This window comes from Drosophila serrata, unplaced genomic scaffold, assembly GCF_035046125.1.
Source record: "Drosophila serrata isolate PLE 108 unplaced genomic scaffold, ASM3504612v1 contig_360, whole genome shotgun sequence".
NCBI classification, from domain to species: domain Eukaryota; kingdom Metazoa; phylum Arthropoda; class Insecta; order Diptera; family Drosophilidae; genus Drosophila; species Drosophila serrata.
The window spans coordinates 869,729-883,021 of record NW_028257258.1 but is presented as its reverse complement, the minus strand read 5'-3'; the positions used below and the strand labels follow the sequence as shown (position 1 = coordinate 883,021).

Here is a 13,293-nt window from a genome sequence, read left to right as displayed (position 1 = left end):
CCTTAATGCACCGATGCCAGTCGGGACTGATCCCTGCCCCTCATCCGCTTCCGTGTCGCATCTGCATCTTGTGCCCCGCGTCCTGAGAGCTCGGACCGTTTTATGGCCATGTCCGTGTCTGCTGTCTGCCCTCGTGGCCTTCAGACGCTCGTAAACAAGCGACACAAGTTGGACACTGCCAGGGCAGCATCAGCAGGAGCAGAAGTTGGAGCTGGGTGGGATTGCGACTGGGGACACTGGGAATGGGGATCTAATGTGCTGGGCGTGTCTTTGCATTTATTCGTGTGTAAAATTTTAATTGAAATATATATTTAAGCAGGGGAAGAGCCGATGGCGACGGCGACGAGTGTCATTTGTATCCGTAGCTGTAGCTGTATCTGTCGTTGGCCGTGTATCTGCATCTCGCAGATTCGGATAGTGGATAGCGAATGGGGATACGGATGCGGATGCGCGTGTGCCTCGCTAATGTTTTCATTTGCATGCGAAGGACATCAGCCCGGAAGCGTGTTTATATGCAAATGCGTCCTGTGATTATCGAGGCTGCTCTGTAATGTCTGTTCCCGACTGCTGCCGATCCCCAGCTGCCCTCCATGACCACGTCTGGGTGTTAACTATTTGTTTTTGTGCGCTGATTTTCATTTTTGGGTATCCGGGGGCGTGTACCTTTGTCTGGCCAGTGAAGCTTGTTAAAAATATTCGCAAAATTAAACACATTTTAACCGAACTTAAAGTTTATTTAAGGCAGAGATTCCATATACAGCTTGCGAATCCCTACGATATTGATCGGCGGACTAAAGATAGTGGCATTGGGCACAGCCTTATCACTTTCGTAATTCTCTCCGGGGGCACAGAGGGCTTTGAAAATTGGATCACGGTGCTTGCAGGCGCTTCCCGGGACACCGGACATCCGGTAGATGGGTCGCCGTACCATGAGATCCGTGCTGAAGGCGCACGCAATGATAAAGTTGTGGTTTTCACTGACAGTGAATCGTAACGCAGAGCAGCCTATGTGAGTGTTCTTTTCTGCCATCAAAAGTGCAGTATTGGCGATGTCCCTATAATAAGTCTTTGATTAAAGAATTCCGCCCAACAAATGCAACAAAATAAGCTTACGTATTTTCCAAAGTAGCAGGCAAGTAGATAGCCGTTTTTAAATTGATATAATCCAGACTTCTAGTCCAATCTTGAATGATTCGCAGTGTCAGTTCCAGGTCCTCCAAGTCTTCCTTTGGCCCCACGTAGTAAACGGCATCGTGTATGTAGCCCACATAGTAGAACTCCTTTGAACTTAGGCAGAACTTATCGGTGGAGCAGGTGATGACCGCCAGTCGAGCGAATTCCTCGAGCTCCGTGGAATAGCTCATCCGTGCCATGCGGGCCGCCGGCTTAAGGTATATTCCTGCTCCACTAGCCGTGTCATTGCGGAACTCATTGATGGCAGTTAGCAGGGCGTTGCGGAAGGGCATCATCGGAATGGTCTTGGCGCCTGACGGACACCTTACGTTAAATTTCTGCGGGGAATCGGAGGACACAACTAATTAAGTTTCCCATGTGGGATATTTTTCATCTTACATCCGGATTACGGCAGACCAAGTGGTTGCCTTTGCAGTACGGCGTATTGCAATAGTCGATGTTCCTGGCCCACCCTAGGGACCAAATGCTGATCAGAACAGCAGCTATTAAACCGTTCAGTTTCATTTCTACTCAAAGAATGCAACTTAAGGAAAATATCAGTTTATAGTCAATCGCATAGCATAGCTCCATAGAAACACCTGTCCCCAGGGTGTACATATGAATATTTCTCTGCCATACTAGTTTCTTCAGAGAAATAAAATGCCTGGAGAAGCACCTGTCTTTGTCTTACTTATTGTATATTTCCCTTAAAAAATTTACTTCTAGTGAACTGCTTATTTTTAATTGATGACCACACTCTGTTTTAGGAAAATGTTAATTTGATCTTCGTTTTCGGAGGCAACTTTTTAAAAGGAAAGCTCAGAATTTATAAGGGAGAAAACCTTTTTTATTTCTTGCTCTCTGTATTGTATGCTAAAACTGTACCTATTTTCTTTATGAAAATTTAGTCCGAAACACATTTATTCTTACTTGTGTTCTTTCTTCTATAATAATTTAGTTACTAGTCTGTTTTAAGGATATATTTTTTTAAATTTAATTACCAAGGTTTTTTCTCTACGCTTGGTTAGACAAACCCTGTTCGTTTCACTCTAACTAGATGCGGATATCATAATGCGATGCCTCAGAGACTGTCAATTGCCGCGATTAAAGCTGCCACATCCTTTGACCGACGTGGAGTGTGTCAATCGAACAGTGTCGTTAGAGGGATGTGCTCATTAACGGCACAGCAGTTGGTGATATTTGAAAAATCCATTAGGACCGCCTGGCCTTCTGGCATGACCGCAAGCCACCCCAACTCCTAGCCCACCCCCGATGTCGCTGCCCCTTCTTAACGCTTCGTGTGGCATAAAATTTCTATACAAAAATTTATGTTAAAATTAATGAAGAGCTCTTTGTAGCGGGGGTGTGGCCGAGTGTTGAGGTGTTAAGCGTTAAAAAGAGAACGGCGAAATGTAAATTCTCAAACAGCCCGGGCATGGCTCTAGCTCCAGCTCCGGCTCCTGTTGACCCAGGCCTCCGGCTGGCTAGCAATGAATGTCATTTGGATTAAGCGTTGGATAAGTTTTTAATTTATTGTGCACACAACACCACGTCTGCTAGTCTCTGGTCTGCCGCTTCGCCAGGTTAAGTGGGGGTGTAAGTGTAGGTTATCTTGGCATGTCTATCGGAGCGTTCCCATCGCGGCCACGTGCCGTGTCCCACGCCAAGGAGAGACCTCCTCCTTCGCTTAGTTCAGCTTGAGCTGGCCGGGCTCAGTGCCAGCGTGTAGGACCAACAACTCAGGGGTCATGGGGGCGGTAAGGGTCACCCAGGACTTGGGCACGCCGGCATCATCGCGAGCCGATTGCAGGGCCTGCTGCAGGGCGAAGGCCACCGCGATGGACAGACAGATGGCGGGTTCACCAGTGGCTAAAAAAAGAGAGAGATTCTCGTTAATAGAAAGTTTTAAGCTTAATGACAGAAAAACTCACCCTTGGACCTCATGAAGCCGGCCTTGTTGGGGCTCTTGGGCAGCAGTTCGATGCGCAGATCCGTAGGTATATCCTTTGCTCCCGGAGGCTTATACGTCCAGGTGCGATTTGTAAGGCATTCGCCCGTCTGAGGATCCACAATCACCTGCTCGCTGGTCCAGTAACCCAGGCCCATCATAAAGGCACCTTCAATCTGACCAATGTCCACATTGGGGTTCAGACTCTCGCCAGTATCCTCCAGGATATCCACGCGTCCCACAATGTAGTTGCCGGTGAGCACATCAAGTTCCACTTCCGTAAGGCAGAGACCGCACACGGAGTAGGGATCCATGTCACCTTGCTTGCACTGATCGCTGGCAATGAGGTTGATCTTGCGGTTGTAGGCCTCATTGATCAACTGCTGCCAGTCCTGAGGCTTCACCTCCTCGCGCACTGGCTCCAACCGCTGGTTGAGGGTCTCGCAGGCTTTGCGCACAGCAAAGCAAAGGGTTTCGCTGCCCACTGCTCCTCCGGTGACCATGGAGTTGGCTCCATTGATGGTGTCGCTCGCCTCGATGCGCACCTGCTGCATCGGAATGCCCAGGGTGTGGGCCACCACCTGCGAGATCTTTGTGTTCATGCCTGGTAGATAGAGAGAGGAAAATAATATATTAGATAAGTCAGAAATTATTAGATATCCAACACTTACCTTGTCCCATCTCAATGCCTCCGTGGGAGACCACCACGGTGCCATCGCTGTGGTAGATAGCCACCGTGGCTGGGTACTGTCCAAAGTAACCGATCTGGTATTCCATGATGCACAGACCCAATCCGCGCTTGCGCCAGCGATTCTCCTTGTTGTGGGCAATAATCTCTGCCCTGCGTTCCCTGTACGTGGTGCTCTGCAGGAAGCGCGGCATCATTTCGCCCATCTTGTGGGCGGGAAGCAGATTGGCAAAACGCACATCCACCGGATCCAGGCCGGTCTCAAAGGCGATGTGCTCAATGATGTTCTCCATCATGGCAATACCTTCGACGGAGCCAGGAGCACGGCACGGTGTGTTGGACGGCGAATCGGAGTAGACCAGGTAGCCGTCCAGCTTGTAGTTGTCACTGAACTCGTAGCAGTTCTTGGACAGCATCACAGTGTGACCGATGGGCGATTCGTTGGACAGATAGCCTGCATCCTCATAGAAGCGGCTCACAATTCCCGAAATCTTGCCAGATTTCTGCACGAAAAAGTCATAGTCGCAGTGGAAGGCCCAGCGCTTACCCAGGGTGGTCATGATGGACTCCAGGGACTGGACGAACCTAATGGGTCGGTTTAGCTTATGGGCAGCCACAGCGGCAGCGGCGGCGGCCACGTTGCAGCGGGTAGCCTTGCCTCCGTATCCTCCTCCAATGCGGCGGGTCTTCACCTGCACCTCGTTGCTCTTGACGTTAAGGATGTTGGCAACTACGTCCTGCGTAAGATCCATCCACTGGGTGGCCGCGTACACTTGCATTCCGCCCTCGAAGGGCAGCACCACCGTGGTCTGCGGCTCCATGTAGTAGTGGTACTGCAGGCCCATGTCCAGATGCCCGGAGGAGCTCACGTCGAAGGGTTCCTCCAACTGGAGCACGTCAATGGTGGACTTGATCTTCTGCTCCAGCCGCTTGCTGTCGCCAGCCTCGGAACCGAGCTTCTCCAACACGTGTTTCATGCTGGGCAGCAGCTCCTTGGCTCCACCCTCGTAGCTTAGCTTCACCAGCTCAGCTGCCCGATTGGCCAGCGAGTTGGAGTTGGCTAGGATCATGCCCACTGGCTGTCCATAGAACTTGATCTCTCCGGTGGCGAAGAGCTCCTCGTCTTGCGGGAAGAAGAAGTCATCCCTGACCTTGGGTCCAATGTAGTTGGTTCCGGGAATATCCTTGGCATCCAGATAGGCCGCCACTCCGGCAAGAGCCAGGGCCGGCTTAGGATCTACTTGGGTAACCTTGGCGCCCACTTTCTTAGCAGTCACGAAAGCCGCCCACAGCTGGTTGTGCTGAGTGGGCAGATCGTTGACGTAGGTGGCTTCACCGGAGCACTGGATCAATCCCTCGTGCTTCTCCGTGGCCTTGGTTATCGGGTAGTGCTCCTGGAAAGTCTCAAAGTTCTGCTGGCCACTGGAAACCGGTCGCTGGAGCAGAGAACCTCCGGTCACAAAGCGACTGGCCAGTCCTTGCTTCCGCTGGGCAGCCGTCTTCAATAGAAACTTGTAGAAGAGGCCGCAGGCCAGTTTCCGACGATAGATGGGCGAGGCATCCGGAAGGACGGCATCAGGTTGCAGCAAATCGGACAGCTGTCCGAAGGCCTTCTCCACCAGTCCGTTCTCGAAGAGATTCTTACCCAGAATCAACTTTTCAATGACCGTGGCATGCACGAACTCTGGATTGATGCCGCCGAAGCAAATACGGGCAGACTTCACCTTGGAGTCGGCTTCCAGTTCCAGGAGGAAGGCGGCGTTCACATAGGCATGGGCATTCTGGGCGCGGGGCATAATCTATGAATGTAGAAGGGTCAAAGGGCATACAAGATTATAAGTTTGTCTTATTATACATGAAAATCATTTCCCTGTTATCTTATCTATTTTGTCTGGTTTTAAAATCTAAAGATAACTGTGTCTTTAGACCCCACTGATAATCATGGCATGAGTTATATAAGAGCTCTATCCCAGCTTATAAGAAAGTATTTTAAGTCACGAAGAAAACTCACCTTGTAGGAATCGAAAGCAAAGCGCTCCTTGGGATATGCCGGCAGCACCAGACCGCAAATAATCTTTCCCTCACTGGCAGAGCCAAGATAGCTGGCCAGGCTCACTGTCTCCTGTTTGTCCACCGCCTGCTGGACAATCACTTGGGCATTCAGGGCCTCCAGCACAATGAAGACGTCCGAGGGGAACTCGGGGTGGGCGTGCTTGATGGCCAGGTTGCCCGCCAGAGTTCCGGCCTGGGTTAATGCGAAACGGTTTGATAAACAACAAGTACTCAAGGTGTTTTGAAATAGTCATGATAAGATAGAAATGGAGGGCTTACAACTGATAAGACACTCGAAATTTGACTTACATTGCGCACTGGGACATTGGCGATCCAATCGAGATGTTGCCACACCTGAGACAGATACTCGAAGCCTCGGGTCTTCTCCAACTGGCGGCAGATCTCCATGGTCTCGGTTAGGCTCAAGTTTCCGCCAAGAGTCAGGGAAGACATTATCGGCGTTTAGACTGTAACCTTTGAGCTCCTTCAGGCCTGACACATCAATGAAGGCTTTGATGTCCTGCGGACGCCTATAGACTCCATGGGCCGTGTTTCCAGCCACCAGCATGTAGGGTAGCTTCTCCTTAACGGCACCCTGCAAGGCGGTAAAGAGCTCCTCCAGATTCTCGGGCCAGCTCCAGCGACTACCGTCGGCATACAGCTGACTGCCCTTCGGTTGCTGCTTCTTGCAGCTTCCCGAGCAGGTTTGTCCCGTCTTGGGGCACTGCTTGGTGCTCAAATCTTCGATATCGATGCACTCCGCCGGCACCTTGATGTTGCTGTCCACGGCAAAGGACTTCATGGCATCCAGAATGGGACGATAGCCAGTGCAGCGACAAATGTTGCCACCAAAGGAGTTCTCCACCTCGGCCATGGTGACCTTGCCGCCCTTGGACTTTAGCAGGCCGTACATGTTCATAACTATGCCCGGCGAGCAGTAGCCGCACTGGGTGCCGTTCATCTTGGCCAGTCGCTCCTGGATGGCATGGTACCCGGCCCGCTTGCTGCCCAGACCCTCGGAAGTGGTCACCTCCAAACCCAGGCAGGTGTTCAGCAGCGTGAGACAGGAGTTGACTGCCCAGGTGCGCGGTTCTCCGGTCTCCGGACGCAAACCGCTCAGGGTGCACACACAGACACCACAGCCGCCCTCCTGGCACATGAACTTGGTGCCAGTGAGTCCGGCATGCTCCCGGATAAAGGTGTTCAGCGAGATATCCGCCGGCAGGGAAGCCAGGTTAACTAAGGGGAAACAGTACAGCTTATCTAATCAGAGTCTCGCTTATAAATCGCAAAAGGTATCACAACATGTCAAAACATTTGAGTTAAATAACTAATAACCTGTAGTATTAATCGATTTTTTATACTTGGAAATAACAGAATTTTTTTTCTTGAGGCTCCGTCTGCTTCTGGTATGGTCTAGGTAAAATTCTTTATACTCCCTCAAATTTGAACAAAATTAATTTAAATAATTTCTTAAACGAGTTTTCAGTCACGAAAATTACTTTTACATAGTTAATTAGTTATTTCATAGTCAAAACGTAGTATTCTTGCGTTCCAGTTCGTTGTTTCTACGATCTCGTGAATGACAGGCAATCCCATATTAAACTAATGGTAATTAACTGCCCACCAGCCTATGTCTATATATACACACCTTCATAGCTGGTGCCGTTGATTGTTATTTTTCCACTCATTATCTGGGTGTTATATAAGTCCTTGGATCACTTGAAACTGTATAAAGACTTGGAATTGTTGTGAAATTAATTGCAGCCTTTGTCGTCTCTTCAATTGACGGTAGTGTTCCGAAATTTCGAGATAGAATTTGTTCTGGAAACTATTAATTTCACCAGATTTGAAAACAGGGTCACTTGTAGCTCGCGTGCTTTTTACACGCCGATCTCCTAGCGACTGTAGGTCCGGAACCTACCGGGTCCGCTTTTTATTCGTTCTCCGTAGCTCCCAATAGAGACTCTCTATCGAGTCCAAGTTCAAGTTCGCCAGTACCCGCTCATAACTACCGTGTTTTCTCTCTCTCTCTCCGGCTCTCCACTCGGCATTAGATTATAACACTCGGAATTGTTATCTCGCCACCGATTCCAATTACTCTCCCTAGCGGCGGCACAACCAGAGAGCTTTATCATTAAATGATTTGTTAAGATGATTTTGTTTTGCTCAGCTTTCTATACAAAGAACCTAGCTGGAACTCAAGTTGGAGAGTGGAGTGACATAATATATGTACATATGTATGTAACATAAACAACGAGAACTGGAAAGTGGCAAAGCTTTTGTCTACATAGAACTCATACTCTGAAGACTCGAATTTCTTTGAATTGGAAGTGAAAATAATAGTTTATATAAACACTTCAGAGAAAGAATACAACACTACTAGACACATTTGGAAACGATAATTTGATTAATTTATTACATTTCATATCATTGATCATTAATTAGAAAATAATATTTACTGCAAGGTGAACGCCTCCACCTGGCTTCCAGAATTAAGCACTACAGTCTCTGGCGTAGTGGGTGCTCCTAACCGCACCCACTCCCTGGGTAGACCCGCATCTTTCCTGGCTGACTGGATGGCATGTTGCATGGCAAAAAGAACTCCGACAGCCAGGCACAAAGCTGGCTCACCGGTGGCCTTCGAACGCATAAATCCCACTGGATTCGGGTTCTTCTGCAGGAGTTCGATGCGAAAGTCAATTGGAATATCCTTGGCTCCAGGAGGATGGTAGTTCCAGGTTCGGTTAGTGAGAATGCGACCAGTCTGACGGTCGTAGACCAGCAACTCAGTAAGATAGTATCCCAAACCCATAACAAAAGCACCTTCCACCTGACCAACATCGATCAGGGGGCTCAAGCTCTCCCCAGCATCCTCCAGAATGTCCACTCGACGGATAAGATGATTGCCAGTCAGGATGTCCAGCTCAAGTTCGGTTAGACTTAACCCATAGATGTTGTAGTTCGGTATATCTCCCAACTTGTATGACTCCGTTGCGATAAGAAAAACGGACTCCAAGTAGGCAGCTTGGAGGACTTGCAACCAGGTTGCTTGGGATCCCAGTCGTTGCTTAAGTGGCTCCAATCGCTTGTTCAAAGTGTCACATGCTTTCCTCACGGCCAGACCAATCATCTCGCTGGTCATGGAGTTGGCTGTCAGCATTGAGTTGGCTCCACTCACCGTGTTGCTCGCCTCCACACGAACCTGTTCCAGAGGCACGCCCAGCACAAAGGCTGCTACCTGGGCCGCCTTAGTGTTCACACCCTGTCCAATCTCTATGCCTCCATGCGAGATCACAACAGATCCGTCTTCGTGGTAGATGGCAACCGTAACTGGATAAGTGAAGGCTATGCTGGTGTTCAACGGGAAACTCATTAGAGACAAACCCAGACCCCGCTTCCGCCATCGATTCTGGGTGTTGAATAGGTTAATCTGCTCCCGCCGTTTCCGGTATTCTGTGGTTGCCAGAAACCGCGGTAGGAGCTGAACCATTTTACTTCCCGGCTGAAGATTGACCAGGCGCACATCGGCGGGATCAAGCTGGCAGGAGAAAGCAATGTGTTCCAAGGCTGTTTCCGTCATGGCAATACCTGTGAATGAAAAGCACTATAATAAAGCTTTTACTTTTCCGATCATTAAGCAGTTAACTTACCCTCCGCTGATCCTGGCGCACGGCACCAAGTCGAACTGGGAGCATCAGTGACAATAGCACTTCCTCTGGCTCTAAAGTTCGAGTCGGTCAGGTTGTAGACATTTCTGAGGGCTGGTAGGGTTAAAAAATCCACCACACTCTCGTTTAGATTGCATCCGGCATCTTCGTAATAGTTATTTGTTAGCATGATGATCGATCCGTTGGCTCTGGCACGGAATTCGTAATCCGAGCGACAGGCCCAGCGCTTGCCATTGCTTTCCATCATGGATTCAATGGTCTGAACGAATCGAGCTGGTCTTTTCAGCTTCGAGGCCACCAAAGCAGCTGCACAAGCCACTGGGTTGGCTCTCGTTACCTTCGCGCCATAGCCTCCCCCAACTCGTCGTACATTGAGCTGAATGGAGTTCACACTTACGCCCAACATGTGGGCAATGGCTCCCTGTGTGCCATCCATCCACTGGGTGGCACAGTATACTTGAAGGATGTTATCCAGAGGCACTACGATTGTTGTTTGGGGTTCCATGGTGAAGTGATACTGTGATTCAAGCTCGAGAATCCCTCTTCCCATGACATCGCCAGGCGCTAAAGGTGGCGACTTCGGAAGCTCCTTTTCTTCCTTTTTAAGCCGTACGATTCGATCGTTCTGTTTTTCAGCCAGAACTTGATTGATACTTCTAAAGACTCTTCGTTGATCCCTGGCGTATGTGATCACAACTAGAGTGGCAGCATATACAGCAACATCCTGCGAAAGAGCTGCGATGACGCCTAAAGGCTGGTCATAGTATTTGACCTGCCCAGAAACGAATACTTCGTCCACCACTGGTGTTTGAACAGTGACAGTAAGAAAGTTATTGGCTCCTGGAATATCCTTGGCCGAATAAAAGGCCACAACGCCCTTGCATTTGAGAGCAGCCGAGGCGTCGATCTGCTCAATGGAGGCTCCAACTCTCTTGGCGGTCACAAATGCGCAGTAAACCGCATTCGATGAGGTCAGTAGATCGTTCATATAGGATGCTTCCCCAGAGCATTGAATGAGACCTGAAGGTTAATTATTATTAACAATTATTCAAAGCCATATGTTTTTATGGAAACTAATCTCACCTTCTAGCTTGAGCACTGGTTTTGTAACTGGATAGTTCTTTTTAATGGTCTCAAAGGATTGACTGCCGGAGGAGAGAGGTCTCTCTAAAAGTAATCCTCCAGTGCGATATCGTTCCCGAACTCGCTCTCTGGGTGCAGTGCCTAGAAGGAACTTGTAGAGCAGCGAGCAGGCCAGGATCTGCCGATATTCTGGAGATGCCTCCGGTGGTCGCTCCTCGGGCTGCAAACTAGCTGGCAGCTGCTGGAATATCTGAGCTACCGTAGCGGGATCGTAGAGATCCCTGCCCGGGAGAAGCTGCTCCAATTCATCGTCGTGTACGTAGTCAGGTCGGATGTTGCCAAAGCAAATACGAGCAGAGCGCACAATTCGACGCTGGATATCCTGCCATTCGATTAGGAATCCGGCATTTACATAGGCATGCACATTCTGGGCTCTAGGAAGGATCTTATGATTTGGAAAAGAAATGGAATAGGTTTACAGGAAAGTAGCTTATATGTTTTTCGTCTTACCTTGTAGGAGCCAAAGAGGAATCTGTCCTTGGGGTAGGCCTTCAGGATAAAACCACCCAATACCAGTTTTTGCGTAGTGTCTCCAAGATATGCCAGCAATGTCATTACCCTTTGAGTACTGGGATTATCGTAGACCAGAACGTGCACATCCAACGCTTCAAAAGTTATGAAGACGTCCGAGGGAAACTCAGAGTGCTGTTTCTTAATACTAATATTGCCCGCAAGTGTGCCGTTCTGTTTAAAATTTAAAATAATTTCATTAATAAATACAAAGAAAAGATAGTAATTTTAATTAAATAATTAAATATGGCAGAAGTTTTGATTTTTGTTATATGAGAATATTCAGATTTATAGAACGGAAAAATTTAAATTAGTTTACTAAAAATAAATCTAAAATAAACAAAGGCCATTCTTTTAATGTGCTTTTAACTTGAGTTGATTTACTATCTTTGTTGAAAAAAATTTGCGAAAGTTGATTGTCTTTTAATTATATACTCTATGATTTGCAAGGTTTGTATGCTTTGTACGAACACATGAGATTTTTAAAGATACATTCAATAACTGATTTTAAATTTATGCAGATAGAAAGCAACACAGAAAATATAAAACTGTATTCTCTAGAGAGTAATTGATTCTAAATCCAAATATAAATAAATTAAATTAATTATAACAAGGAAAGAGCATTCTGTAGCACAGACTCCTAGCTTCTTTGCTCAACTCCGTTTTTAGTATTGGCCAAAACGAGTTTTTCGATATAAAAGGTTTACTCACATTTCTCACCGGCACATTGGCAATCAAGTTAAAGTGCCGCCATAACTGAGAGCAATACTCGAATCCGGGACGCTTGGCGGCCAGAAGAAATAGTTGCATGGCATCCGTGAGCGTCACATTGCCGCCGAGGAGCAGGTGATCAGCCTCGATGCTGGTCTGCCTCAGCTCCGGCACCATGTTCACGTCGATGAAGTGCCTAATATCCCTGGGTCGCCGGTAAACTCCATGAGCTGTATTCCCGGCCACCAGGATGTATCTCTCCCCATTGCTAACCTGAGCTAGAGCTGAGAATAGCTCCGCCAGGGACTTGGGCCAGTACCAGTGGCTGCCATCGTTATCCACCTGTGGTGGCCTCGAGCAGCTTCCCTTGCACGACTGTCCAGTCTTCGGACAGAGCAGCTCGAAAGAGTCTTCAATATCGACGCACTCGGGAGGAATCTCGACGGTGCTATCCACCGCAAAGGATTTCATGGCATCTAGGATGGGTCGATAGCCGGTGCAGCGACAAAGGTTGCCCCCGAAAGCATCCTCCACCTGCGACATGCTCACCTGGCCGCGGTGCTGTTCCAGCAGCCCGTACATGTTCATCACAAATCCCGGCGAGCAGTAGCCACACTGGGTACCATTCATCTGGGCCAGGCGCTTCTGGATGGGATGGTAGCCACTCTGCTGGTTCCCCAGCCCCTCATCCGTCATTATCTCTGCATCGTCGCAGGTGTTGAGGAGCGTTAGGCACTGTCGAGTAAATAAAAGGTGTTAGAGAAAGTCCATCCTGCTGGGAGCTACCTACCGAGTTAGCTGCTCGAGACTGCACCTCCTGTGTGACTGGGTGACGCCGGCGAATGACGCAGACACAGGAGCCGCAACCGCCCTCCAGGCACATGTACTTGGTGGCCGTCAGATGTAGGTGCTGTCGCAAAAAGGCGTTGAGGGTGGTGTCCGGGGCGTAGTCCGCCGCCAGCACCTCGTAGGGGAAACCGTTGACGCTGAATCTAATGCTCATCGCTGCAGAGTCGTTGGTCGAATGGAGCGCTCTCGGCCAGGCGCTCCTATTTCAAAGCGCTGCTGAAACCTGATTACCCGGTAATTAGGCTAAACGGGTTCGGGCAGATAAAAGTGCCATCAAAGCTGACACTGCTTTTGCTTTTAGCTGCTTTCTTCGGTCGGTCTTATTGCTAAATCTACAATTAAGGCAGATCCAAGATCGAATGCGGGTCACTGAACCATATGTTAAGCTTACCAAGTAGTATGTTATTTTTCAGTAAATGTTAGTAAAAGTATAGAAAATATAGAAAAGAGCGTAATTTTTAAAAATTAAAATGAGGACGCTATTTTTGGTATGCCGTTGTTGCTATACCTTAGCAGTTTGCAATTTGATGAAAGCTTTTCTGTGTTAG

The 13,293-nt window shown here is 48.6% G+C and overlaps 4 protein-coding genes across 7 annotated transcripts in view; 1 reads left to right on the top strand and 3 right to left on the bottom strand.

Annotated features, from left to right (window-relative positions):
• The window catches only part of pxb (putative Hedgehog signaling attenuator pxb), a 176,804-nt gene that overhangs the window by 21,823 nt on the left and 141,688 nt on the right, over positions 1 to 13,293 (top strand). The window lies entirely within an intron of this gene.
• Positions 710 to 1,962, bottom strand: LOC110191912 (tabinhibitin 7). Its single transcript, XM_020962898.2, has 3 exons — positions 1,573 to 1,962; positions 1,114 to 1,511; positions 710 to 1,055 (listed from the first exon to the last, which is right to left on the bottom strand). The coding sequence occupies exons 1-3, from the start codon at positions 1,696 to 1,698 to the stop codon at positions 737 to 739; spliced, it is 843 nt and encodes a 280-aa protein (XP_020818557.2). The 5' UTR covers positions 1,699 to 1,962; the 3' UTR covers positions 710 to 736.
• On the bottom strand, positions 2,680 to 8,247 carry AOX1 (Aldehyde oxidase 1). Its single transcript, XM_020962758.2, is given in 7 exon segments — positions 2,680 to 3,042; positions 3,105 to 3,725; positions 3,793 to 5,608; positions 5,821 to 6,054; positions 6,171 to 6,311; positions 6,313 to 7,100; positions 7,513 to 8,247. Coding segments are annotated over 7 exon segments (3,822 nt in total). The 5' UTR covers positions 7,553 to 8,247; the 3' UTR covers positions 2,680 to 2,860.
• Positions 8,253 to 13,004, bottom strand: LOC110191860 (uncharacterized). Its single transcript, XM_020962840.2, has 6 exons — positions 12,687 to 13,004; positions 11,897 to 12,631; positions 11,126 to 11,359; positions 10,616 to 11,060; positions 9,515 to 10,552; positions 8,253 to 9,452 (listed from the first exon to the last, which is right to left on the bottom strand). The coding sequence occupies exons 1-6, from the start codon at positions 12,897 to 12,899 to the stop codon at positions 8,320 to 8,322; spliced, it is 3,798 nt and encodes a 1,265-aa protein (XP_020818499.2). The 5' UTR covers positions 12,900 to 13,004; the 3' UTR covers positions 8,253 to 8,319.